The sequence below is a fragment of the Dromaius novaehollandiae genome, chromosome 11, assembly GCF_036370855.1.
Source record: "Dromaius novaehollandiae isolate bDroNov1 chromosome 11, bDroNov1.hap1, whole genome shotgun sequence".
In the NCBI taxonomy this organism is placed as follows: Eukaryota; Metazoa; Chordata; class Aves; order Casuariiformes; family Dromaiidae; genus Dromaius; species Dromaius novaehollandiae.
In genome coordinates, this window is record NC_088108.1 from 21,957,827 (window position 1) to 21,980,544 (window position 22,718).

A 22,718-nucleotide genomic window follows, 5' to 3' on the forward strand; every position below is an offset into this window, starting at 1 on the left:
TGCTTGATCTCCTTCCCACTTCCCTTTGTAAAATGTATTTTCTTGCTAAGTGTGTGCATGTGCCTATACACCTGGGTTAAATGGTGCTTTTACGTCAACTGCTCTAAATGCATTTTCAGAAGACTTGGGGAACACATACACATCAAGGTCGTATAAATTAATAATTATCTGAGTGCTTTGCCCTTTTCTGCTTCCAGAGTAGAAGGGAGGAGGGAGAAAACTAAAGGAAAAAGAAAGGAAAAAAAAAAAAGAGAGAGAGAGAAAAAAAGAAAAGAGCAGCTTAATCTTCTGAACTTGATTTCAGGGATGACTTCAGGCACTGTTGTTGCTATTGCAGTTTGCAGCTGATTTGCACTTTCTCATCCATTTCACTGTCACGTTGCCCGCGCTCAAGCCACCATGTGAACTCTCATTTCCAAGTGTGTTTGGCTCCGTAATTCGTACGGTGCAAATAGATTAATCATGAGCCACGCAGAACTTGTAATTATCAAAACTTGGAGTGCGGAGGATGTATAAATCATGACAGCGCTGCTTTGCAGCAGCCAATTAAGGACGGGAGTCTCAGCTGTCGACACGCGGTGGGTTCAGTCGAGGAAGTTTCTGCTGCTCTGTATCGCGGGAGTGTTAATGAAGAAAGGGCCCTCTCATAACTTCTCATTAAGCAACCGCTGGGTTTATGAAATGTTGGCGCTGCTGGAGTAATTAGGGGTTTTCTGTTATTGATGAGCTGGACCTTAAGGGAGAGATGCTACCTCCGGGAGCCGGAGCCCTGCCGGGGCTTTACACTCTGCCGCGCGTGCCAGCTTTGAGTGCCCGATGGGGGTTCCTCTGGCTGCCGGGCAGCGCGTGGGGGTCTGGGGGTGCCGTGGGGCCGGTTTGGGCTTGGGGGTGGTCTTAAAGAGGGGGCAGTGTGGGGAGAGTGGCTCATCTGCACCAAGGTCCTCCGTGGTCGCGCTTGGACGGTGCTGAGATGGCACCTGCATCGCAGGCTAGGAGAAGCGCAAAGCGGGATGGAGTCCTAGGGGAAGAGGCTGGACAAGGGGGGGTCCTCAAACGCCGTTTGCTGCTTTACCACCCCATCCGTTTATTTGCATCGGTGCCACGTTGGCACTAGCTGTGCCCCAGCCAGGGGTGGGCACCCGCCCGGGGCCGGCGGGGACGTTGGGCAACCTCATAAGCTGTGATTTTAAACCGGTTTGGTAATGTTCCCCTTGGCTTTAATGTTACACATCCCTGTGTATGTACCTCGGTAATTGAAAGGGATATCGGGCAAATTTGATCTGTCTGGCTTTGACTTATGCTGTCCTTATCTTGGCCTTCGTGTCATTAAGAAAAAAATTGGTATTGATCTTAGACTATACCACTACATTGTGCTGCAATTTTTCTTCCTTGCTAGTAGAATATCAATCGATAAAAAGCAGCTGCTTGAGACGCAAGCCAGATACGGTGCTGTCATTTATATATTGTAAATCCAATGATAGCTGATCAAATCAGTGCTGCTGCTGTTCCAAACCTGACATGATTGAATTGTCAATAAAAAAGATTTTACAGTAAGGGAAGGAGAGCTGGCAGCGTAAATGCCTGGAAGCCTCACTAAGTTTGATACAAAATGAACCAATAAGCTAGGCTATTACTATATAATTTTGACAACCAAAACATTTGGATACTTGTGTTCTCACTTGGAACTGGAGTTATCTCTATGTAGGGGGGAGACTTGTCTTTACGACTTGTTTGAAATATAATTATTCCAAGACTGTGAGATATAGATGGCTTTCTTCTGAAATAAGCATACTTTATATTTTGGTAATGACTAATAGAAATAGTATAAACTTGTTTGAACTAAAGATTCGCGGTTTCAGTGCACGAGGAGAAAGGTTATTGATGTCTCTCTTTGTGCAGGAACGAGCGTGCTTTAAAGGACTAGACGGTAAGAAGAGGCTGGGCCTCGTCTTGTGTAGAGCCTCTGAACCTGAAGTCCGAATCTGGTGCAAGTCTTTTCCTGGGCTGCAGAAGGGACCAGCTTGTGACAAATGTGGGTGTGAAGCTGTTCTTGGAAATTAGGCTGAAAAGCGCTGCAGCTGGTGGAGGGAGAGTGGTGCTGAGCTGGTGGCTGCTGATGGTGATCGCTGCAGGGAGCCTCAGGCAGACGAGTGAGGATGGTGCGTGCTCCTCTCCAGCGTGTCCCCTCGGCCATGTGCCGAAGCAGAGCTGGGAGGGAGGAGGCACTGGGAAGTGCATGGAAACGCACCGTGAGAGCCAGACCATGTGCGTTTCTGAGCTTTAGAGTTACCCACTGTCGAGGTGTCTGGAGCTTGTGAAGCTCCTGGACTTGGTCACATGTACTGTTTTGGTTCTGGCCATTTTGTGAAACATGGTGAGGTCGAGTGAGGCTTTGAGATGATCCTGCAAAGTCTTGGCTGGATCCCAAAGGTATTTATGTGCGTGGGTTGCCAGTGGGAAAGTCTGCATCCTGCAGCTCCCCCAAGGTGCTATTTTAAATTTGTTCATTCTCCCTTTGAATACATTTTCCAGAATAATTAAACATCACCAGCAGCAGAAGGTGAGGTGTCTGCTGCACAGATGACCCTGGACAAAATGCCTTGTGGTGCCCAAGGCTTCCTGCAGAGCTGCTTTGCTGGGTCGGAGAAACCCTGGTGCTACGTGTCTGAAAATACGTCTCTTTGCAGAGCTCTCCACAGCTTTTGGTCACCTGCGAGATGCGTCAGGTGGGCAGGGAAGTCGAGCGAGGGGCTGGGCACAGACCAGCAGCAGCCTGAGGACAGCTGTGTCCCCGCGATGCCAGCTGCACCGTGCAGCTCCTCCGAAATACTTTCCCCTCTGCTGGGACAGGTTGGTTGAGCTGAAGCAGCAGAGGGAAGATATTCTGCACGTGCTCGAGTTTTTCTCCAGCTCCCGGTGTGTCATGCTGCCGGTGGGCAGTCAGGCATGCGGAGTCACTTCTCCAGGTGCAGGGTGTCACCACAACCCTTTGGTTTCTGCTCCCCTCCTTCCCTCCTCAGCTGTCACTCTCGGTTCTTGCTGCTGGCTTTTTGAGATGCACCAACTTGCTCACTTGTGATTGACCACACTCCTAATCTCCTTATTGTGTTGCACCAATTTAGCGAAATCCTACATCCTTCAGGTGCTCTCGGATTGCTTTACCAGCGTCCAGAGGAGGTGCTCGCAGTAAATCCAGCCTAATTCCCTCTGCGGACGAGGTTTTAACGTTTCAGGTCCGCGCTGGGCTGGAGGGAGCTGAGAGGAGCGCTCGCATAGCTGCCGCAGAAGCAGGGCTGCCTGGCAGTGCCAGGGGAGGAGCGTTAGCCTTTTTGCTACCGCACCGTGGATGTGACCCTCTAGTTCACTCTCACGATGGAGAGAAGGGCTTTGAGAAGAGGGGAATGAGTGCCAAGAGACCAGCAACAGCTCCGGGGGCTCCCTCAGGGGATCGGATGCTAAGGGGTGTTTGCATGGATGAAAAAAATACCATAAAAGCGAAGGAAACTGCTTTGCTGGTGTTGATATGCCTGCACCCACCTGTGAGCGGTTTTACAGCTTTTACTTCAGAATTGAGAGCAGCAGCTGAAAGTAGCACAGCTCCAAGAAGAGCCCTTAGTGTCCCCTGTAGTTCAGTTCTTTTTTTGCTTCTTCTCTTCTTTTTTCCTGCTGCAGTCAGACTAACGTACTGGGCTGAAATTGCTAAGCACAAACCTTCAGTTGTTTCTGTCATTGCAAACTCTTTCCCTTTTTGCTGTGCAGTTTGCATTGCTTTACTGCTGCTTAGGCCAGCAGAAACGTTTTGTTTAGGACAGGACCTGCAGACAGAAAGTCACTCAGGAGTGAGGGGAACTAGCTTCTCCTGCCTGGTACTTGCTTTTCTAGATCCAAACATTGAAATTTGGCTGTTTGAGCGAGTGACGTGTTTCTGAGTGCTGGGGGAGACGAGCGGCGGCCGGCCCTTGCATGGGGGTGTTTGGGGGCTGTGTGTTCCCGCTGCTTGCTTTGCTCAGCCCTTGCTGAAAATGAATTTTCAGGCTTCCAGTTACCCCGGCGAGAAGTGCCGCATCTGGTGGGGATCAGTCGCGGCTTTGGGCTGTCTGAAATGGCATCCTGTGCTTGCGTGCCGCTTGCTGGGTCTGCGGTACCGCTTGCACATCAGCCCAGGGAGCGGGCAGGAGTGAAACCCCTGCGTTTTACAGCTGGTCAGCTTGGGACGTTGTAAGGGAAAGGCAAGGACCTCCCCCAGATTGGACCAGAGCTATCCTGATATTCTGGAAAAATGCTGAGGTTTTTGTGGCACCTCCTCATTCGCTTGCGCTAGCGAGCCCTTGGGAGCCTTGGCTGAATGTCTTCTTTAGCGAGGAGGTAAAGGTTAGGGCGAAACATGAGTGTCTTGAAATGGAAGATGAATTTGCAAAATGTTTTGCTGTCTCACTTGAGTGGAAGCATGTGGTTTGCAGTTCCCATAACCTCGGGGCGTTACGAAATCGTGATTAAAGCCCTCCGAACAATAAGACTGGCATTAACATTGGTGAGTTTGGAAAATGATACACTGTGAGGTTTTACTTAATTTGCTTTCTTGTCCTGAAGCACTACAGGTCACATTTTCAAGCTTTTTCCCACAACATTGAGGGCTTGTTTTGGTTTTTAATTGTAAACTGAGGTCCGTATGTAATCCTGTGCCCCAAGCTGGGGCCTAAGGAGAATAATATGTTCTGTGAGGCCTGAGAGAGCAATTCCAGCGGTTGGCAATAGATGAAACCTCTGTCAAAGGTGAAACTCCTCTACAGCCAGCACTTACCGGGGTGGGGAATACCCTGGTTTGGACCCCGGCCATATTTACATACCTAAATGACATGGTACCAAAACATTCACTATGCAAAGACCAAGCTTTCTTATATATTAAAAAAAACTTGTTTAATCTATATCTCTGTTTGCATTTCTACAGGAAAAAAATGAAGTTTATCTGCTGTATATACAAATCAGGCAATAATTAGATGATAGTTTAGGATGGGAAATCAGAAACACGACTCCGGGCAGCAGAAATGTAGACAACAGTTCTAGCTTTTTATTTCATTACCCTTTTTTTTTTCCCAGTTGCACTCTCTTTACCTAGATGGTTAATTTATTCACATGCAATTAAAAAGCCAGTGCAGACTTCATGGAGACTAGGCATAAAATGCAGAGGCTTAGTAGGGTATTAGGGGGATTCGTCTGGGTGCCTGCAGTACAGAGGATCTTTGGTTTGGTTTGTGTCTAAGTAGCCTTTGTTTAACTGATAGCTGCAAACTTTGTTTAACTGATAACACATGTTGTGCTCTTACTGGTCTTGACCTTTTCCAGTTAAACTGGCTTAAAAGGAGAGTGTTTATGGGGCGGCTCTGCAGCTCTGGTGTCCCGGGGTGGGGGTCTGGTGGCCGGAGGAGTTAGCACAGAGCTGCAGGTTTGCAGACTTTAATGACTCTTGCTCCAGACTGCTTTTAACAAACTCGCCGCATAGCTACTCCGGGCGGGAACTGTTTTTCTGTAGCCATTTTTGTATTTTTTCACTGTGCTTTTACTGCGGTTTGGATTTTTTGGGCGTATAAAATACCATCGAATTGGCAACAGAAAAGGGAGGGAGTTTTGTAGCACAAATTCTGTCTTAACAATAGGGAAACAGGCTGGGGAACGCAAAGAAAAAGAAAAAAGGTGCTTTGTGTCCCAGCTTTGTCATATTCCTTGTGCAAAGAGTAGGTCCGTGTCTGCGCTGACCTGCTTTTTCCAACACCCGCGTGCCCGGTGTCGCTGTGGCTTGGGTTGAGGCTCTGGGGGACGGTCGGGGAGGTCCTAGGGATTTTTGCATGAAAAGCGGGAAACTTTCAATAGAAGCGAGGATGCCTGTAGAAAGATGCTCTTCACTTTGCATAGGAAGACGAATTTTGATATCAAACCCGGCGTGTTTGCGCTCCGCGCTGGGGTGTGGGGCAGCTCCGGGGGAGAGGGCGTTTTGCATGGTGCCGGGGCTTCTTCCCCTTTCCCTGAAGGTGACCGCTTCGGAGCTGCTTTTAGGGCTTTGCTCCGAGCCGTGCGTGGGGAGACCTGGCTGGTTGAGGCTGCAGCCTGCATCTGCCGCGTCCCTAAAGGACAGGTCTGGCCAGGCCATCTGCAAGGAGGACGCTCCCCTTGCCTTGGAGAAAACCATATGGTTTCTTAACGCCAGTCACAGGCACATAGATGGTCTCCGTCATCTTCAGGCTCTTCTCCGTGCCGGCATGTTGCACGATGCTCAAACGCAGCCACAACAGGCAAGAGAGGTCCCCATGCAGATCTGCTTTCCACTGCCCCGTAGGTCAGATGGGATAACGAAGTCTTGTGGCCGTCAGACACGTGCGGGGATGTGGGTGTAACTGCTGGGCTGTCGGCTTTCATTTCTTCTATTTGCCCCCGTCTCCCTGCTGTTCTCGTGCGGGTGGCTCGGCCGTGGCGGGTGCCGCAGGCGCGCGGGGGCCTCTTTCGCCAGCGCCGGCAGCGGACGAGCAGCGAGGGATGGATTTAGGCAGAGGGAAGAGCCGGCGCGTTTGCTGCTGTCTCTGGAGGCCGTAAAAACTCCCATTACCGTGTTATCGGGAAGCTCCGTCTCCGACGCGCCTGGGCCGGCTAAGTGCCGACCTCGCGGGAAATGAATGTTTTTGATTCCTGATGAGAAGTCGACAGAGAAGAGCTTTCCGAGGGAAACGGGCCTTCCTGGCAGCGGTGGCCTGGGGCAGGGTCTCAGCGTTTGGGCGTGAGCTGCTTCTCCCCTGATTTTTCTCCTCTCTAAGGATGTAAAAATCAAGTGTTGCTGCCTAAACCAAACGCATTGTGCAGACGCTGTTGAAGCCTCCCGGATACGTAGATGCTTCTGCTGGAAATGGAGACTTTGGAAGGGAGGAGAAGCAATGCAAAGTTTTAGGAAGAGATGTTTCTTTTTTTTCTTTTTTTTCTTTTTTTTTTCATTCAGCAGAGCATTTCTCTACAGGAAAGCACGCAAGCACCTGCGTAAAGATTCACTAGTGCTGTTAAATAGCTGCTTGCCTTAATTGGGGCCTTTTTAGGCAGGCTGTGGTGCCGTGCGTCTTTGAAATGACCCTCGTGGGCTCACGCTGTCCCCGTCCAGCAATACACTAATTCCCAGGACTAATGGTAAAATTGTGCAAGGTATGAATTTCCAACTTGAATAGATTTGCAGTAAGTTAATAGGTTTTTCAGCATATTTCTTGCAACCTATTTGTGGTAGCATCATTTTAACATACACAGTAATTCCAAACAAAAGTTGTCAGGTGATTTGCTGTCCTCTCTGACCCGTGTTTTTCGTGCCTAGGAAAGCTCCCGTAATAAACATAACATTTAGAATAAGGAAACACATACTGTGAAAGTGCTCAGAAGGGTAAAAATGCCTCTGAATGGTAACTTTCCTTCAGGAAAACAGTAATTATGGGAAAGTGATAGGTGGCAAATGCAGAATACATGAGTCTGAGCATCGCGACGATGGAGGTGAGTATTCAGCTCTGTTCAATGATATCGTCCGGCTGGTTTCCACGCGCAGGTTTTGAAATATGCAGTCTTTATTTCGACAGGATGGTGCTGAAGGTATCCCGGGGAGAAAGCCTTTGCTTTTTCCCAGCATTTTTGTCCTTGCTGCTTTTGTTATCATTATTTATAAATCAGAAGTTATATTGATCTGGAGATTAGGCGCTAAACCATGTCTGAGCAGCAGTTGCTCTATTACTGAGAAAACTAGCTGCCATATAACTTTGGGTAAACTGATCGATCGACGCTCTCCGTGTTTCTCCTTAGGAAAAGAAGGGGCTGGGTTTTCGTTTCCTGAGGCCACGGCTGAGCGCGTGCCCGGCCGCTCAGCGAGGACGTGAGCCCGCGAGGAGCTTCCAGGAGCCGTCAGGTCGCCAAGGGTTGTCCGTGGGGACCGCGTGCCCGGCGCGGGGGCTGCGGCTTTGGGCTGGGGCGGGGGGGTCCGGGGAGGAGGCGTGTGCCCGTGGGCGTTGCGTCTGACCGAGCAAATGCCGGTCTCGCGTTTGGGGAGCGTGGTGGGAAGCCGAAATGAGAAGTGATGGGCTTTGGCTAGGGTGACTTAGAGTCAACAGGTGCCCTTAAATAAGTGCAGGTGCTTTGCATTGCTGTAGGGGTTGAGGACTGATCTTCTGCCGCTTGCTTTGCACCAAGATGGCTGGGACAGTATTGCTGATGCTTTTTTGCTTTTTTTTTTTTTGTTTGTTTGTTTTTGTTTGTTTAAAAGTGAGAAAGTTTTACCCAAGCGTTCCCATTCCAGCATCCTCTGGCGCTTGAAAGGAGATTTTCCGCGTAGCCCCGCTGCCTCCCCAGGGCATGGGTGCGATCAGATTTAGCAAAGTCCACGCGCGTGCGTGGGGGCTGCACATAACGAACAGGAGAAGCGCAGCGTGACTAATTGCCTGCCAGGCAGGCGGTTACCCATAATATAGCAGGAGCGCGCTTGCAAGGCGCTTCGGAGGGCTGTAATGAGACGTCGGCGTACAGTATTTTATTAGAAACTGTGGGGAGTGCGTTTCAAAGTGCCAGGGCGCGGGAGAAGCGGAGCAATTAAAAATAAGCGGCTCCCGAGCTCGCCGTGTTGATGGGCACGGGTAATTAGGAGGAGGCGCTCTGCAACGAGGGCATCGTGGTTCGCTCCCGGTCAGCAAGCGGCACCGGCTTGGGAGACGTTTTCCCGGGCTCCCAGGGGAGGGCAGCGTGCTCGGAGGGGAAAGCAGCCCCCTCCGATTTAACAGCTCTTTCCTCCCTTAGTCTAATGGCTATTGAGCAAAAGTGGAAGACGTGAACTCTGATAGCTCCAAAGTGGGAAGACAGAACAACTGAATGGTTACTTTTATTACTAATGCTTTATAGCTAATCTCGTAAGCTTAGGAGCTGCAGTCCGTAATTTTTATGGTGACAATATTGTGAGAGTCATCCGAGAGGCTGTGTTGCTGTCAAAAGCACGCGTTGCCGAAGCTCAAAGCCCAAATGTGCTCGGGGAAACAAATCTTGCAAGAGCAGCAGTGGCACCATCTGATGGGTTTTGCAGTGCCACAGACAAAAGTAATTATGCCAAGTAGAAGAGGCATCATTTTGCTCCTGTCTCCAGATAATGTTTTAAAAATCTTGCTGTGCAGTGTAAATCATGAAGGAACAAATCTGGAGTCTGCTCTTATTACCGCCAGGGGAAATGCTCTCGGATTTTGTTCCCTCTCTGCTCGATATACTGCGAGCCTTTTCCAAGTTTGTAAATAAATATTACCTGCTGCTTGAAAAACGACTTGTGGCTCATCTTGCCGCCGGCGCCAGTGGCAGCCAGGCCGTTATCGCAAGTGGTTGCTCCTCTTCTGTGCGTCCTTCTGCAACGGCGTCTGCTGCAACGGGCCTCGGGTTGTCTGATTTATGGGTGAGGTGAAGGGTGTATTCATGCCTAAAAGGTTTAACGTGCATTTTTGTATTCAGAGCCGATGAGAAGATCTGGAAATGGTCCCATGTGCAGGGCCGGGCTGCGTGCAGCGTTGCAGCCTGCACCGGGGAAGCACGCATCCCGAGCAGCAGCATCCCCGGAAGGACACTGGCGTCTAGCTGAACTCCTCTCTCTGCAGGTTGTACAGTTCCCGTGATTCAGAGATCTGCGCTGCCCTCCAGGGAAGGTTTTGCTGCACCAGAGTCGGTTTCTCGTTTGCTTTACAGCTGGGAGGGCTGGTGAGGCCTCGCTGTCCTGCCACCAAACCCTGGGGGAGGTGGCACTGACACCTTTACGGCACGGCAGCAGTACGAGGCGATGCTGCAGCCTTGGCTGTGATTACTTGCCTGGCTGTCTCCCAAAATATAAAACTGGGCCAGGTATTTACTAGCTCTTGGCAGTGGGGTAACAAAGATGCTGTAGTTCCTCCACTGTAGGGGCTTATCTTTCTGCAGGGAAGATAAGGCTTAAATGCAGGGAGGCAATCGCACGGTTTTTAGGAGGGCGGTAGGTGTCTGCAGAGGTGCAGACAGGATTGGGAGCCGGCTCCTGGCAGCTGGTGGTGGGCAGAGCCTGCACGCTGCGGCCAGGAGCCTCACCACCGCTCCGGTGCGGCTTGGGGACGGCTTCGTGCTTTCACGGCTCATCCATCCAGGCATCAATGAACAGTAAAATTGGGGTTGTAAATGCTGTTTGAATCCCCTGGTATCCATGTGCTGGGAGGTGCCCGGGTCACGCGATCCCGCGCTCTTGCAGCAGTTTCTTTCCCTGCACGGTGCAGATGGGCTGCAAACGCAGCAGGTTTTGCCGTGCAGCTCCCGCGTCTTTGGCGTGCCTTTTGCAGAGGGGACTTCTGTGGGTTTGCTGGGTGCTACGCGTGGGGAAGGACGAGCCCCTCTGGCCCCAGCAGTGGTAGTTTTGAAGTAGCAGCCTCTCCAGAGAGAGCGCGCCTGCTCAGCTAAGCAGCGGATTTTTATTATCTGAGCCGAGAACCGAGCGGTTTCCTGCTGCCAGTAGTCCCCACTCCAAGCACTGTGATGCTCTTTCACAATTTATTTTCTTTTCTCTAATAGCCAGTTTGCGCTGGCCGTGTGGCTCTCCCCGTCCTGCGTTCGGGGAAGCTTTTGCTCTTGGGAAGCGGCTTGGTCCTTCCTTCCTCGCCACAACAGCTGTGCAGCAATTCCTCTTCGGCTGCTGCACGGAGAGCTCTGCTGCAAAAACAGTAGGTAGTAGCCCATGCTTTCCAGTGCTTGCGTGATAGCTGTGCTCCAGAGTACAGGTTCGGCTATTTCACACCTCCTTTATGAGGCCCGATAAACTACCCTTGATAGATGCAGTGAATACGTGTGGGTCCAGCGCGCTGGGCGTGATGCTTTGCAGTGGACGGTGCTCTGTCCCGGGTAAATTTCCTTATTTTACCCTGGGCCCAATGTTGTTCCTCCTGTTTGTGCTGAGCTGGGGCTTTGCTGAGTTGTTCCTAGGTTCGTCCCCGTGCTGGGTGAAATGCCTTTGGGGTATAATTTGTGCATCTCGGTGCTCGCAGGTGAAATGCGCTCGCAGCTCTCGGGGCGGCATTTCTCTCGGCGGCGGTGCCCTGCAGCGGCTCGCGCAGCGGCTCTTGGAAGGGTAGTGCACGCAGAAGTGTTCTAGTGGGTTTTTTTCCACCAATCTCATAAGAAAATATTTTCAAAGCAGGTAAATAAGCACGCAGCCTATTCGGTGCCTGCTGGGAGTGCGTTGCTGCCGCGGGGGATCTAGCGTGGGAGCTCCGCTCGGCCTTGCGGCACGTTTGCTGCTGGAAGCGCGAGTCTGGCAGCGTTTGTATCAGCGCCGTTAGGATGCTGCACGGTGCTCTGCTTCAGCTGGACTTGCGAACAATCTGCCCCAAATAGCAGGTTTTGCAAATATCTTTGAAATAAAGACAATCTAAGGAAGGAAAGACTCAGCCATCCCCCCGCAGCAGCTGTGGGAGTTTCCATCACGCTGTGCTCTGAGCGGGGCAGTTTTTGCCTCGATTTTTTTATTATCGTTTCTTCCATCTATTAATACGGCAGCGGGAGGCTCCGTATGCTTTTAGAGCCGTGTTGCACTCTCTCATAGATATATGCAAAGGCTCGAAGGCGCATAAAATAGGCGCTCTTCGCCAGTTATTATGATAAAAATTATGTGCGTGTCATGACCTTTAAAGCAGTGGGACTGTGCGTGCCTGCTCTTCTGGTGCACCGCTGCTCTCGGTTCCTCTCTGAAGCGTTCCTCGCTGTCGGAGGCTTGCATGGAGCCTGGAATATTTTCTAATCAGTGAAGAGTCTCTGGGCTCTGATGGTAGCTCGCAAAGCGCAGAGGAGCGAGGGAAGGGAAGAGGGATGGCTTTTTCTAAGGGAACGAACAGAGAAGAGGTTAAAGGCGAATGGTGAGGCACAGCATGAAAATCCTGGCACCGGCTGCAGTTGCTGTCAAAGACGCTCGCCCAAAAAGGGCTTTGTGCTCTTTGTGGAGGCAGAAGCTATTCTGGTGCTCCTGGGGATAGAGGAGAAGAAGTTTCGTAATCCCTGTGCCCTATTTGAAGAAACTTTTGTTTTAAAACTTTTTGCACTGATGCAACCGGAATTGGCCCTCCTTTGGTAGCAGGTACGTGGGTGTCGGGTGCGCGCTGCCCGCCGGCGTGCCTGGAGGATGCGTGCCCGGGGGGGGCGGGTCGGGGTCCTGGGGGTGCCGGGGTCCCCAAAGCGCTGGATCGCCGTGGGAGGCCGTGCGGGGTGATGGCGTTGGTCCTGAACCCCTGCGGAGCGGCAGCAGGCCGTGCTCAGCTGCGCGCCAGACTTAACAAATGGAAAAAATAACACTTACGGTTTTAAAAATTAAACACTCCCTTTAATTATTGAGCATGAATAATTCTCATGCAAATCGAGCCTAGATTTGTGCTTCCAGAGCGACACAGTTGAGAGCAGTTACGTTGCAGGGTGTCAGTGACCTGTGAACTGCGAGGTTGTTAGTTATTTTTAGCATTTTACGGCTAGGACCCTGGGGGACGAGAGGCTGGTAGAGAGGTTTGGCTGGAGAGAGAAACCCCGGTACCTGTTTGCACGGATAGCATCTCCTTCTCGTGCTTTATCTTGCGTGCTGGGGCCAGAGGAGGGAGTGTGCAGGTACAGGTGTGTGTATATGTGTGAGCACGGATGTTTTGGAAGCCACCTCGCTGGAAGGGCTGTAATTAAGAGCAGAACTGGCGTGACTGCACTGCCAAAGGCTCTCGTGCTTGCCTTGTGATGGAGGCACGTGCAGGACGTCCTTAAGCCTTCGGGAGAGGAGAGGGGGACAATGCCACCACCTACCTTTTCTTGGCAAATTGGTGGTCCTGGTGTAAAATTTATGCTGAGCTTCACCGGGTGGTTTGGCACGGCCCGACTCGTGTTGGTGATCCTGGCAGAGCACCCGCAGGCGGACGCCACCATCGCCTTGTCCCGTGGAGCAGCTCGTGTCCAGGGTGGGTAAGACGTTGGATTTGCAGCTGAAGCGAAGCTGGGGCGTGCAGAAAGCTGCAGAGCTTTGCAGTGATTTTGAATGGCTTGAAAGACACTTAGTGAAGAGTGGGTGCTGAGGGTGGAGTCCGAAAATCCTCCGTGATTAAGCTCCTACAAATATTTTCCTTTCCATAACACAATGTCAGCATTTACAGTTTCCCGATTTTAAACACTGCACAGTTTGGTGTCAAACATTGGTCCCTGTCTTCAATGAAGTCTCAAATAATTCCTGTTAGTTTTGAATCACTAGGGGAGAAGGAAGGAAAGAAATTGCAGTCTAGCCCTTTTCTTGAATCAACATTTTCTTTAAAAGCTGAAATGTTAACTAGATCACAGTTTTTGCCATTTTGAAAAGTAGCCTATGTTTAAAGAATATATGCAGTCCCCCGGAAATTCCTTGTTCTGCTCTGTTGTGTGGCAGAGGCAGCTGCCAGCAGGCATTTGCCCTGCCGTGGGCAGGATAGGACCAGCCTTTGCAGCGGTAATGCAGTCCGATGTTATCTTCCCTGTTTCTGAGCTTGTTGTCTCTTAATACCTTTTTTTTGTTGTTGTTGTTCTGTTTTGCAGAAGCCTTTGAAATCGTAGTACGGCATGCGAGAAACTTCACCAACACCATGTTTCGGAAGCACTACCAGAGCATGGGGCCCAGAGCTCTCAAGTTTGTTGGAGAACTTTTTACTGATATCTCGCTGTACATATTGGGCTCGGACATCAGCGTTAATGACATGATAAATGAATTTTTTGACAGTTTATTCCCCTTGGTCTACTCTCACTTGGTCAATCCCGGCTTCCCCGATGCCTCCGTAGAAATGACTGAGTGCCTGCGGGCAGCCAGGAGAGACCTCAAGGTCTTTGGTAACTACCCGAAGGTGATGATGACGCAGGTGTCGAAGTCGCTGCAGGCCACGCGGGTCTTCCTGCAGGCGCTCAACCTCGGGATCGAGGTCATCAACACCACCGACCACTTGAAGTTCAGCAAGGACTGCGGGCGAGCGCTGCTGAAAATGTGGTACTGCTCGCACTGCCAGGGGCTGCTGCTGGCCAAGCCGTGTGCCAGCTACTGCGGTGCCGTGATGCACGGGTGCCTGGCGGGCGCCGCGGGCCTCGATGGCTACTGGCGCGAGTACCTCCGCTCCCTGGAGGGGCTGGCCAAAGGCATGCGCGGCGTCTACGACGTGGAGCGCGTCCTCCTCAGCCTCTTCTCCCTGGTGCGGGACGCGGTGGGGCACGTGCAGAAGAACGAGGGGAAGCTCTCCGCAGCCGTGAGTGGTTCCCGCGGCTCCTCGCCGCGGCGGGGCTCGGCCGTGCTCCGCGGGTGCCCAGCACTGGGTCCGACAAACCCCAAGTTCTCCGATTCCCAGCTCCCCGCCCCCAATTTTCCTATTTCTAAAACTTTCGGTAGCACGTGAAACTGGTGTTTGTGGGGACGGGGCTTGTAGCTGGGGGCGTGCGATGGGGAGCCGAGGTGTCCGAGCGGCTCTGGTGGTCCCTGGCACAGGTCCTGCCTCGGGCAGCTCTGAAAGGATGGTCCTGCTCTGCAGGTGTTCCCGTGCCACTCTGGTGCTCCGGGGATGACACTGATGGGGTCAGAAAAACGTTTGCTAGCTCTGATGTGAGGTGTGGTAAACGTAATAGATTTTCCCTGAGCATTTATAGCAGGGGGGGCTGGACGTGCATGGCCCAGGTGGTGGCTGCCAGCCGTGCTGTGTTGAGCATCCTTGGAGATGGACAGAGAGGTCCTTAGGGGAGCATCTGAGGTCCGAACATCACAGACTGGGGCAGAGGAGAGGGCTGTTTCTTCCTTCCTTAGCATCAGCAAAATGCGCCTCCAAATAAATCGGTGCAAGAGGAGGCGTAGGCTGTACGGCATCCCCTGTTTTCTGATTTACTCGGGGAGGTGTCTGGTTTTCCCTCTTGTGGTCATTCTTTCCAACTTCAGCCTGCACTTAATCCCAGGAGTGAGGTCATTTCTTATTTATTAGGAGCGACCTGGCTTTTAAAAGATACTGTGTGAATTTCTAATCCTCCCAAGAAGCGGAGGCTTTCTCGTTGAGAAAATACTGCTGCTTTCTCCGAGTGCCAAGGACGATGGTACGCGGCAGCGTAACGCTTGTTCGTGGCAGGGTTTTTGGGGGTGCGATTGAATTGCTCGGCGCGGGCAGGGCAGAGTTACGGTGGGAGGTGGGAATGCCGGTGTTTGCTTAAAGCCAGCGGTGATTAAAATCTGCCACAGTTTCACTGTTAGCGGCTTGTTCCTGTCATTCTTGACTCCTGTTTACAAAGGAGCAGTTTATGTAGGTCATCGTGGTAGTCGCACTCTAAGTAATTCCTATCCTTTTTGAGGGGAGCCGTGAAAATGGAGCGGATTATGGATTTTGAGCTTTGCAGCACCCAGCCAGGAGCCTTCCCGTGCTGTTGCATGTGCCGGTTTTGCTGCGGGGTTGCCGGGACCCACAGCACCGTGTGTGCGTGGGCCGCGAGATGATGACGTGGTGGCACCTGGGTGGCCTCGCGGCCCCTTGCCTGTTTGGCAGAGGAAGGCGATGTGCATTGCTGTGCATGAGATCTGCATAATGATGTGCATGAGAGGACGAGCCTTCTTTCACTGGTGCAACGTTAAAAATGCAGCTTTTCTTGAGGATGCCCCTGTATCCAGTAAAGAAATGTGGCTGTCTTTAATATTACGAAACCTTAAGGCCTTGAGTTGGCCGCTGAGGATGTGTTTGTGGGAGGACGAGTGGATGGAGCGCCACAAAAGTCAACACAGGCTGTGGCAGCAGAGCCATAATTTGCCCATCCTTTGCCAAACCGGACCATAAATTGATGTCCTTTAAAATGAAAAATCCTTGAGCCTCACAGAACCGTTCAGTGCTTTCGTACCTGATAGAGCTGTTTGAATTCATTAGTGCCATGTATAGTTAGGCACTTATTTAAACGTGACTCCTCTTGATTATTTAATACTTGAGTGATTCTTTTATTTGCTCTAGAGACACTTTTGAGTTATAGGAGCATGGAGGAAAAATCCAAACCAAGCAAACCAATTGTCCGGCAACTGTCACCGAAAGAGAACGGCCACCGGGTTTTTAAAGTTTATTTTTAAAACGCTGCGGTTTCTCAGCTAAGGGTTTTATGCCAAACCTGAGCCCAGAGCAGCTTACGGATGTTGGTGTGAGCTGCTCAGCAGAGGGGTCGGGCCGTGGTGGGAGCACTGGCAGCGCGAGCTACGGCGTCGCGGCTTGCCCAGCTTTGCCACTCCACGTCACGTATTGAGTTTCAAAGAACATAGCTGGGAGCAAACAGTGGTGTTTGCTGTTATCCTGCAAATACGATTGGTTTTAGACACTGTTGTCGTATCAAAGTATAAAGCGCCACAGCAGTCGTCTTTGGAAGATCTGGGGCTTCGTTCTCCTGCTGGCTTTTCCTACCAGTCTCTCTTATTGCTGACCTTGGCCACCGGCCTTTCTGTAGGCAAAGTTCAGTCCACCTGCAGGTCATTAAGGATAAGGGCAGGTTGTTTAATTGTCATTAAGGCCCCTTGAGTTATGGAGAACTTATCTCCCGTGTCCGTAGCGCTCAGCCGAACAGCAACGCCGCTGCCCTTGTCCGTCCTTGGGGCCGCCGTGTTTTCTCGCGGCTTTAGCAGCCCTTCTGCAGCCCTTGGGGGTTCTCCGTGCCGCTGCGCCCGTGGGCAGTATTAGGGTATTTATTATTTTATTTATTATTACAGGTATTTATTATTTATTTTATTATTTGTTACTTCTTATACTACTACACCCCTAAAATACGGCCTTAAGATGCTTTATCAAGGAGGCTCATTCCCACTGGGCTCATAAACGTCTCAATGGCTGTATCTACACACATTAAATTTTCCTGCCTGCCACTTTTTCCCCGGTTGAAAATGTGCCTGGTACTTCCCCTTCTTGGAGGCGCTTTACCCATGAGCGTGGGGAAGGGCGATGCGAGTCGGCCTGTCTCTGCTTTCCACCACAAACACAGACAGTCGGAGAGACGCAGTGCAAATAAACCTCATAAAATATGCAACCCCGACACGGCTCGAAGTCGATGCTCTCTCTGCTGCTGAAAGCACAAAAGGGAAAATAGGTCTGGGTGTTCTTATGTAGCTAATAGTTGATTTCCTTTGGGGTTCCTTGCCTTAAGCTCGCCCTGTAAATCTATTTTGAAAGCTTGCAGAACAGAGGTGATAGATGACTGTTGATTTGACACAGATATTTGGCTACATAAATGCTTTTTCTTAATGCTTTTTTTTTCCCCCACTCCCTGTAGGGTTCTGAACCAATCCCAATAGCGTGGAAACCAGACAAGTCGTAGCCAGTCCAGCCCGAAAGAGAGGCGCACGGCTTGGGCGAGGGTCTGCGCATGCGGGGGGATGATGCGCTGCAAACGTGAGTTGGAGGGAAAGACTCGGGTTTGGGCTCTGCTAGGCGCTTGCGTGCGATGCGTCCATCGGGACGCGTGTGCTGCAGCTGGGGATGGCAGGACGTCCCGCACCCGTCCCGCGTCGCCCATCACGCCGTGCGCCCCAGGAGTCCCCTGTGCGCTCGCGTCATGATGCTCGGATGCAGCAAACGCCGTGGAGCTGCCGTGTTTGTAGCACAACGGAGTCCGGCAGCGAGAGCGGGTGGCCAGGGAATACAGGGTCTTTCTGGTTATGGTCTTGCAAGTCCCATAGGGAAAAAAAGAACGGGGAATACATTAGAAACACGGGCGAGGTTTTGTTTTGCTGTAAGCTCGGACCCACTTGTGCTGTCCGAGGCTTTTGGCAGCCGTTTGGCAACGGGCAGGGTCCCGTGGGTGATGCGGGCACTAAAGCAAGGCTCCGTTCCTGCTGTGGCTTCGGAGTGAACCTGCTCGTGGAGACAGCATTGGCGAGCCTCCCATTGCTGCGAAAATGTCCTGCAAGTATTGCAATCAGTGGGCTAAAGAGATTCACGTATTAAAGATTTTCTGATAGCTGTGGAGGCACCTGGCGAAGTGCTGAGCCGTACGGCATTGATTTTGATCTACAAACCCCTGCGCTGCCGGAGGCTTGGCCGGAGCGAAGAGGATAAAGCCGGAAAAACTATTTGCGCCTGCAGTTCTGCAACCCAGCACCAACGGCGGTGATCCGGCGGTTTTGGCGCACCGCTTCTGCTCGCAAACCTTTGGTTGGATGTTGAGACGCTGCTGAAGTTTTGCTCCCGTCTGGCCTGCTCGTCCCCACGATGATGCTGGCGAGGTGGCGGGTGAATTTGCCATGGGGTCCGGCCCGGCTGAAGAGAGCGCGGGGCTGTGCGGGGTGCTGCATGGGAGCTGCGGATGCCGCCGACCATGCTCAAACCCACTGGTGCAAGAGCGGAGGGGAAGGCCATGCGTATAATGCAGGTTTAATTTAAAATACGCTTCTGTTCTGCTGTTATTTATAAACTTTTATATTGTTTCCACCCCCTTTGTTCTCCCTCTGTCCTTTTAGCTGGACGTGTCCCAGCCTCCGGCGTGTTGTGCCATTGCAACAGGATCCGCAGCGATAGTTTAATTCAGTGCCGCAGGCAGTCGCTGGCGGTGCCGCTGCCTCCCCGCCTGCACCCGCGGGCAGCACGGAGCAGCCCTTGCAAAAGCCGCTGATGCCGCCACCGCGCTGCATCGGAGGCAGATCTGGAAACGGCAGCGCACGGCTCTGGGGCATTGCACAGCTCTCGTCGCTGTGTAAAGCCCCCCTCTCTCCTTTCTCCTGGCTCCCGTCACCGCTGTGCTTTGCAGCCGGACGCGGGATGCTCTGTAGCGGAGAAGAGGAGAGGGACGCGGTGGTGTAACCCAAGGCAGATCGCGCGCTGCCGGAGGGGGAGAGCCGGCCCCTGCCAGTGCCATGGCCTTAACGCTTTGAAATTTCAAGGCACCTCATTTTACGGTAAGTTGTAATGGTCAAGGATAAAACGCGAGGGCTCAGAAGTGGATTGGATTTGAGGGGGAAGCGGGGTTTTGGGCTGCACCGGAGATGGCGGCGTCAGGAGCACACGGCTGTCTCGCGGTGTCAGCGGGCAGCGGTGGGAGAGCTGCCTGCCGTGAGCGAGCGCCCTGCTCCCGCTCCTGCAGTGCCCGCCACTTCCCGGTACCCTGTCCCGGCCGGGAGGGACCTGGCTGGCTTTAGAGGCCCACAGAGAAGTTACTTTTATAGCACAAACTGCCCTTCTTCTCGCTCGGTCCAGACCTTCCCTCTGGACAAGCAAGCGCGCTGTTCGCTTATCAGGGGAACCGGGGAGCTTCGTCTGTTCTGAGATCCTGTTTCAAAACTGGCCTCGTATCTTTGCTTTAAGCAGAGAGATAAAATATCCGTGGATCTCCCCCATGGACACCGCTCCCTTGGTTTTCATTCAGCTCACTGCAGCCTCCCGCCACCTCTATTAACACAGATTGCTTATTCGCAAAATATATTCCAGTCCATTCCCTCTCCTGAAGGTTTTACCCTTGCAAAGACCTGCAGCCTTGGAGCGCCAGGCTCGTGCTCGCAGATAGCCATCCGTTTGTGCTTTTCACGCTAAACCCTCCTTCGGCCTCGTTACCCGTGCCTGCGGTTTCCAGGAGGAGCCGCGTCCGAGGTCAGGCGCGGGGCATCCTCCGCCTTGGCTGCTCCGAGTTTACTTCCAGTGACAGCAACCCCCAAGAGTGGTGCTGTCTTCAGACTACAGCTGACTCGCCCGTTAGCGATGCTGATGCATGCGCCGAGAGCAAAACCGGCTCTTAAAAGTGGCCTTGTGCAGGGCGGAAAGCGTGCCCGGAGCTGCCCGGGCGTCGCGGCAGCTTCTCGCTTCGGCGTGCGGGAAAGGAGGTGCTGGGATTCGAGGAGCGTTTTGCTGCGGTTGGAGTCCTGCGCTGGCGCATGGCCTGCACTCGGAGCCAAGGATTGTTATCTCGTTTTTGCATCTTGCTGTGAGGAAGTTTTGAGGTCCTGTGCATGCAAGGTGCCATCTTACAAATGCATTTAACTGGAATAAATTACAGAAAACAGCAGGTGCACCCCTCGTTGCACCCAGCAGAGCCCCGGAGCAATCCTTGTGGACTCGGCCGCTTCTGATTACTGCAAACGAACTGGTGGCCTTTCTCCTGTCTACCTGTTGTGTCCCCCCCTTCTCACCCTGATAAGCCTCCGAGAGCATGGAGCCTGCTCGCAGATGTACACGCAAGGGTGAAGCTTGCTGCTAACTACATTATTCTTTGAAAGGCTCATTTCAGTGAGAGCAGGCTGGCTGGGGAGAGCTGTGTCGATAGCCTTCAGCTACTTTGGCAGAGTTATTTCCATTAAAAAACCCCTGCACACCAGCAGTTGGCGAATTTAGCAATTCTTTATGCAGGTATATCTTTGTAAGCTCATCAATTTTCACACCTAATTCCCTCCTGCGCTGTCTGCCGAGGTGGAAATGATGCTCGTGGGCACTGACCTGGAGAGGGAGCGAGCTGCGCTGGAGCCCGGTGGTTAGCGGGGATAATTCACGGGTGACTTACGTGCTCGGAGTTACTTCTTTCTAAAGCTTATTAACTCTTGGATTGCACACATTGATCTGTGCCACTGTATAAATAAACTCCGCGCTCTCCAGAGCACCGGAGAGCAGGTATTTCTCCAGATGCAAAAAATGCCCATGCTGGTGTTTAAATCATCCTTCCGCAGGAGCAGCCCAAAAAGCGGGAGGCTGAGGACACTCGAGGACAGGACCTGCTGCTGACTGTTGCTCCCAGCTTATTTTGCCTCCCGGCGGGGATTTAGCCTGGGGGCTGCCGCACGCGGATGCGGGATGGAGAAGCTGCGCTGGCTCGGTGCAGAGCATCCCTGGTCCCCGGCAGCGCCCCGGCCGGCGCTCGCAGCCGTAGCCGCCCGGCACCCGGCGGGGCTGTGAGCCAAGAGCCAGGCTGGCTCGTGGCAGATCCCCCCGAAGGTCCTGCGCAGGCTCTTGCGCACGCGTGGCTCCTTTCCCATGGCGCGCTGCGTGGTTTTGCTGGTGGGGAGCCACCGAGCACTTGCACCAAAATCCTCAGGTAAGAAGCACTATTGAAGTTTTTTCAAATCTTTTTCAATGAGTTGGTCCATCAGCCACCTCCATGCAGTAAAACAGGTCCCTCCCTATACAAGTAGTTTACCGAAATTATTGGGGCAGAAGACAGTATGTGCATGTCTTTCCCGGTCACTTACAGGTATGAAAATGCTCTGCCCACAGCTTAAAGAAATGACATGGAGGTAAAGGTGCACCCAAAGACATTGAAAGCCTTTAGTCTGGTTTTTGCAATCTGATGCTCATTTTGGAATCGGTAGATATCGATTTACTGGGATCTGCTTCCAATAATCAAAGTTGAGCCCTCAGTTTGACAGCGTTAATAAAGGTATTGAAAATAAAGTCAAATTCATTTCATTTCTGTCTGCAAACAGCCTATTGTTGAATGAGTCACTTAATACATTAATCAGATGTATAATATAGTGTTATAACAAAGTCGAGAGTGCACAGCAATTTCCATTATAAAGATATTTTCAATCAAGCAGAACCTAGTCTAATGCTGTAAGTCATTCCGTAATTCATTCTTACCAACCACAGTGCGCAAAAAAATGTGTTACAAGCCAGACTCGGAAGAGCCCCGAAGATATCAACGTCTTTGGAAAACAATGATTCACATTTTCAGTGAGCCCGATTTGTCTTTGGGAGGAGTGCAACTCCTGTATCACGAGCAGCAGTCTGATGGGAGTCTTTTTACCTTGGCTGCCCTGTTTTGGGTGAATTATCCTGGGATTGGCCTTTAGCGGGGTCGGACGAGGCAGGAGGTGCCACCCAGCTCGTCGGCTCAATGCCTGCGCTCGCTCGGTGCTCTGAAGTGGGAAACAAATTATTGCAATTATTCTGTTAGAGGTTTTGGCTTAAAAACCGCTGGAACGAGTTGGTGAGCTCAGATACGTGCAGCCGTGCCGGTTTAGCTGAAAGTGGTGCTGAGCGTGAGAAGGGAGGCTGGAAGCAGTGAAAGGTGGCTGCTGGGGGGTTGTTTAGCCATATAACTGTCCGGGCAGGTTGGGCTTCTCTGTTGGGCTGCGCTGCCCGGAGCATCCTGGCGCAGGAAGGGAGGCAGGCGTTTTGCAGTGAAAAATGCCGTTAGGGGCATGAAACCCTTTGAAGTGGCTTCACCATGAGAGTTTATGGAAGTGTAAATCTGAAAAGCTGTGTTTGTCCGTGAGCGCGGATCCGCGCGGGCTGGGGAGCGGGCGTTGCTTCATGCCTGCTTTCTCCAGAGCGACCCGTCGGAGCCGTCCGCGCGGAGCCGCGTGCGCTCTGTTTTGTACAAGCATTGCACTTGCTCTTGAGCGGCTGAGAGAGAGAGACCTAATTAAGAAGATGGGATATCATCAGTGGATCCTTCTTCCCTGAGATTTTATGAGCAGCAATTTGAAAAGAGCCATATTAAAGTCGTTGAGGAACAAGTTAATGCTGCGTCTCCAAGAATATTGCCCTTCTACTCAAAGATTATATTCAAGAATAAACAGTGTACAGTAGCTAATTGCTGGCTGACACATTGTAATGGCTTTATACTTCCAAAATCAGATTGGTCTGGTTTAAAAGAAAAAAAAAAAAAAGTAATGCTGCAACTTTTTAAATTATTTAATGATGTATTTCTCAAAGAATAACGGAGCCTGGGCTGGTGGCTGCGTGGGGGAAGTCGGACTGCTCGGT

At 51.8% G+C, this 22,718-nt stretch overlaps 1 protein-coding gene across 2 annotated transcripts in view; it reads left to right on the top strand.

The window, feature by feature from the left end:
* Positions 1-22,718, top strand: part of GPC3 (glypican 3) — a 127,828-nt gene that overhangs the window by 46,239 nt on the left and 58,871 nt on the right. For both annotated transcript variants that reach the window (XM_064518327.1, XM_064518328.1), the window contains exon 3: positions 13,588-14,282. In XM_064518327.1, coding sequence (XP_064374397.1) covers positions 13,588-14,282 — 695 coding nt within the window. The remainder of the gene's footprint in view (positions 1-13,587; positions 14,283-22,718) is intronic.